Source organism: Orycteropus afer, unplaced genomic scaffold (genome assembly GCF_000298275.1).
Source record: "Orycteropus afer afer isolate SDZICR_OR568_19922 unplaced genomic scaffold, OryAfe1.0 scaffold00089, whole genome shotgun sequence".
In the NCBI taxonomy this organism is placed as follows: domain Eukaryota; kingdom Metazoa; phylum Chordata; class Mammalia; order Tubulidentata; family Orycteropodidae; genus Orycteropus; species Orycteropus afer.
The window spans coordinates 7,363,882-7,368,459 of record NW_006921676.1 but is presented as its reverse complement, the minus strand read 5'-3'; the positions used below and the strand labels follow the sequence as shown (position 1 = coordinate 7,368,459).

Sequence of the window (4,578 nt, the reverse complement as noted above, 5' to 3'; positions counted from 1 at the left end):
ATGGGAGAAGGAAGGGCTGCTTATGCACAGGGAGACAGCTCAGGGGACAGGAGTGTATGGAGGGATGGACACTGGGAAGAGGTAACTATGGGGAGGAAGTGGGAGGGGAGCTGTTGCATTGTGGTAAACTATGTTCAATGACATGAGACAAAGTATATGTGAACTGCTGTATGGAAAGTGAATTTGTTCTGTAAATCTTCACCCAAATCACAATTAAAAAAAAAAGTTTGCAAGAGGCCACCTAAAACAACTACAGTTTCTACTCACCAGGAGCAAAACAGTAAGAAGGTAACCAAAGCTTAGAAAAGAAGTCTACATGAGCCACAACCCATCTACCCTGAGACTCTAAGAACTAGATGGTGCCAGGCTACCACCACTGACCATTCTGACCACGGCCAGGTAGTATGGGAGAAAAATATGGAAAGCTCAAATTCTTATTTATTTAAAAAAAAAAAAAAAAAGCCACACAAACTGCAACAATAGGGAACAGAGGATTTCCTAGATTATCGCCCTGTGACACTCTTTAAACCTAGAACGAAGGCTATCCCGAGATCACCTTTTAGCAAAATAGCAGGATAGCATACAAAATTAAGGATATAACCTGAAAGATTGGTGCCCTACTTAAAAACTGTCAGTATGAGACCAAAAGGTCAACAATTAGACAAAAGCAAAGAAGAGAAGATAAAGGGGCAGAGGAACTAGTGTACTGGAAATGGAACAAACAGAACACAATTAAAGAGAACACTGACACATGGTAATAAAATGTAACTAATGTCACTGAACAATTTGTGTAGAAACTGTCAAATGGAAACCTAACTAGCTGGGTAAACTTTCACCAGAAAAGCAATAAAATACTACTTAAAAAAAAAAAAAAAGTGGAAGAAATACAGCCAAAGGCCCATTTTACTTAGATAGCTTACTAACTAGCCACAAGCAGGGAAAATTTAGTAATAATCTTCATGGCTGGATTTCTTATCATTCAACTGGAGCTTGGCTCATACATTGCCAGAGACCTGTGAGGAATATGGAGTTGGCCACTGAAGAAAAACAATCCTTCAACTGGGACTAACACAATTCTCATACATGGTTCCCTAACTCAAAGCCAAGCATCCCTTCCCACAGAAATTCTAAGGTAAAGAGAGGCAGTATACCTTTACCTTGTGCAATCACATAATTCATTAATAAACAATAAATGGAATCATTGCCAATGTCATTAGAAGTGGTATTTCTTCTCTAAGGAATTAACATTTAAGTAAGCTTTAAATTCCATTTTACATTTATAATGTTCACAAAATAAGGAAATTTCAAAGAACTAGAGGTTTGAATATTGACAACTATAGAAGCAACATTTGCTTCATTTACAGTTTTTATTTCGTTTTGTTTTTAACTATAAAGACCATGTTCTCTGGTAAAATAGTACAGCACATTAAATAATGTAAATCATAAGAGAAGTAGGAAGTTATAGTCTGCCCTTTTATCTTCCTCACACTCTTAACCAAATTATTTGTTTCTATTTATTATGCATTTAAAATAAACCTCATTCACTATGTTCTAATAAAAGACAAAACTGAGTTGCCATTTTTAATAGTACTTATAAGTAAAATATTTTGGGGAACTACATACACTTATACATTCTTAAGCTTTGATAACTTTAATCATCTAACAAATTACAATTTTTTAAAAAATACATACGTTCTTTCTTGATTTTTTCAGCTACTAAAAATTCATCTCTTTCAACCGTGGGGGCAAAGTTGCTGCCAATAACTCGTACAGCATACTGGAACTGTTGGGCTGCGTCAGCTGAAATAAAACAGTATGATTTAAGAGCTCTCACAAAATTACAGTAAACAAAAGGATCAAAATTATTACCTATGAAGATAAGTTTAAATTACTTGAAGCTTCTAGTTTAAAACAGTGCACTAAGCACATAAATCTACCTTTCCATCTTGCAAGATCATCACTATAAACCCCACTTCCATTGAGTTGATTCCAACTCATAGTGACCCTACAACACAGAGCAGAAATGCCTCATAGGGTTTCCAAGGCTGTGACTTTTGTGAAAGCACATTGCCATGTCTTTCTCCCATGGAGCAGCTGGGGGATTCACACTGCTGACCTTCTGGTTAGCAGCCAAGCACTTAACCACTGTGCTACCAAGTCTCCTCCAAAAGGACAGAAAAGCTATTTTTAAATGAATGAATAAAAGTTCTATAAGTTAACAAAGGGATACAGTGAAAACAGAAAGTATAAAGAAATCCTAGAAGATAGAAAACAAATTGGACTGATAAACAGAGAAAAGAGAGCCGGGAAACTCATAGTCCAAAACATGATACATGAGATTAACCCTCTTAAAAGGGCCTCTGAGAAGTTCTAAGATTAAAGTCAATAAATACAAAAAAATAAAAGTGGGCCATGGAGAAATCAAAAAGGGAATTAACTTATAAACTCATATTTATAAGTTACTAAATAGACTAAATGGCGGCTTAAACACGGATGTTTGCCTCCACGCCCTTCAAAACTCTCATTAAATTGAAAATACTAGTTGCCATTGAATCAATTCAACTCCTAGTGATCCCATGTATGTCACAATAGAACTGTTCTCCATAGGGTTTTCAACAGCTGATTTTTCAGAAGCAAATTTCTAGGACTGTATCCAAGATGCTTCTGGTTAGACACAAATCTCCAACCTTTCAGAGTTAGAAGCTGAGCACATTAACCATTTGCACCACCAAAGGACTCCTAAATTAAAGAGTTTAAAAATATATATGGCATAAACCTAAAGGAATAAAGAAAACAATGTAAAGCAACAGCAAAGAGAAGTGAGCAAAATGTTAGAAAAAGGAAAGCAGATGAATGAGTGGTAGCTGATTTAAGAGGACCGTGAAAACTAAAAGCTAAATGCTTTTGTATTTTTTAGTACTGGGGGTAGTTTTTTTCTTCTAATATTTATCCACATTCTTCAAATTTTCAAGGAGGTCTGGTGGCACAGTGGTTAAATACTCAGTTTCTAACTGAAAGGCTGGTGGTTCAAACTGAACAGGCACTGTAGGGAAGAAAGATGAGGCAGTCTGTTTCCATAAAGATTATAGCCTTGGAAGCCCTATGGGGCAATTCCACCCTGTTTATAGAGCTGTTCTGAGTCTGAATCTACTCAAAAGCAGTGAGTTTGGCTTGGTGTTCCAAATTTTCTACACTGCATATACATTAATCTTACAAACACTTTAAAAAGTGTAATCTATGATTACTGCTCACTTAAGATGGTTGCCTATATAACTATTCTAATTTTAAATTATTTTTAGGTTACCATAATCCTGAGTTCTACAAAAATAGTGTATTAACAACATATTCAAGTATATCATACAAATATCCCCACTCCAAAAATTTCATAAACTTTTGAATTTTCTCCTACCAGATTTTAAATTCCCTAGTACCACAAACCCAAGAGTACTCTCCTCTTCCTTTATCTCCACACTTTCCCTAGACTTTTAGTGTAAATATCACTTCATTCTCACCTCTTCATCCACATCTACATCTTCTTAATTGGATACCAACCCAATTTCTAGACCCTTTCTTGCCAATTACAAAATACTTGAAAAATCTATCTACTCTTTCTTAAATCAAATTTACCTATCTTATGTTTCAAAGGTAAAAGCCAAGAATTCAGACTAGTAAAGAAATCAACAGTGGAAATTACTCTCTTTGGTGAGCATACCATCAAAGATTAAAATTGCAAATATCAAACAATGTCAACTACAAATTCTGGTTTAAATATTCCAAAATACTGTTCACTTTTTAAAATAAACTCAATCACTAACTCAAGAAGTAATTCTTAAGCACCTACTATGTGCTAAACAGAGTTAGGTCCTAAGAATATACTATACAGCACTTAACAAAACAAGGCTCTGAACTCATGAACTTAATGACAAGACAAGTAAGCAAACAACTATACAAGGTAATTAGTGATAGGAGCTATGAAGAAAAGAAGCAGGATGCTATGATAGCAAATAACAGGGAAGACTTCCTGAAATAGGTTGATTAAGGAAGGCCTCCCCAAGGAAGTAACCACTACATAGGAGCCTGTCAGGTAGAAAGCCAAAGAAACAGGTGGGAAAAAAAACAGTGACATTCAGAGGGCTATTTTGTAACCTGTTCCTCAAAGGAAGCCAATGCCATTAGATACCAAACTGTAACTTAGTCGAAGTAGTTCCATCAAGGATCTCAGATGATGGGATCCAGGTTACAGGTTAATCCAAGACTAAAAATTAGAATATTTAGGCAACAGTTTTCAACTTCTTTAACAAAGAATGTATTGCATTCTAATCTGCTTTAGTATGTTAAGGATAAGCAGTTATCAGGAGCCTGGAAAAAGGAGTTAACATTTCTCTGGCCTATTGTTAAGGAGCCCTGATGGTGCACTGATTAAATGCTCAGCTGCCAACCCAAAATCGGCAATATGAACCCACTACCCCAGATACTGGAAGCTCTGGTAGCATAGTGCCTAAGGCACTTGACTGCTAACCAGAAGGCTGGCGGTTCAAACCCACCAGCCACTCCTCGGAAGGAAGATGGGGCAATCCT

General features: G+C 36.1%; 1 protein-coding gene across 1 annotated transcript in view; it reads right to left on the bottom strand.

The window, feature by feature from the left end:
• TUBGCP3 (tubulin gamma complex associated protein 3) overlaps positions 1-4,578 on the bottom strand; it is a 220,043-nt gene that overhangs the window by 214,604 nt on the left and 861 nt on the right. Inside the window, exon 2 of the mRNA XM_007942386.2 lies at positions 1,693-1,800. Within this exon, the coding sequence (XP_007940577.1) occupies positions 1,693-1,800 (108 nt within the window). The remainder of the gene's footprint in view (positions 1-1,692; positions 1,801-4,578) is intronic.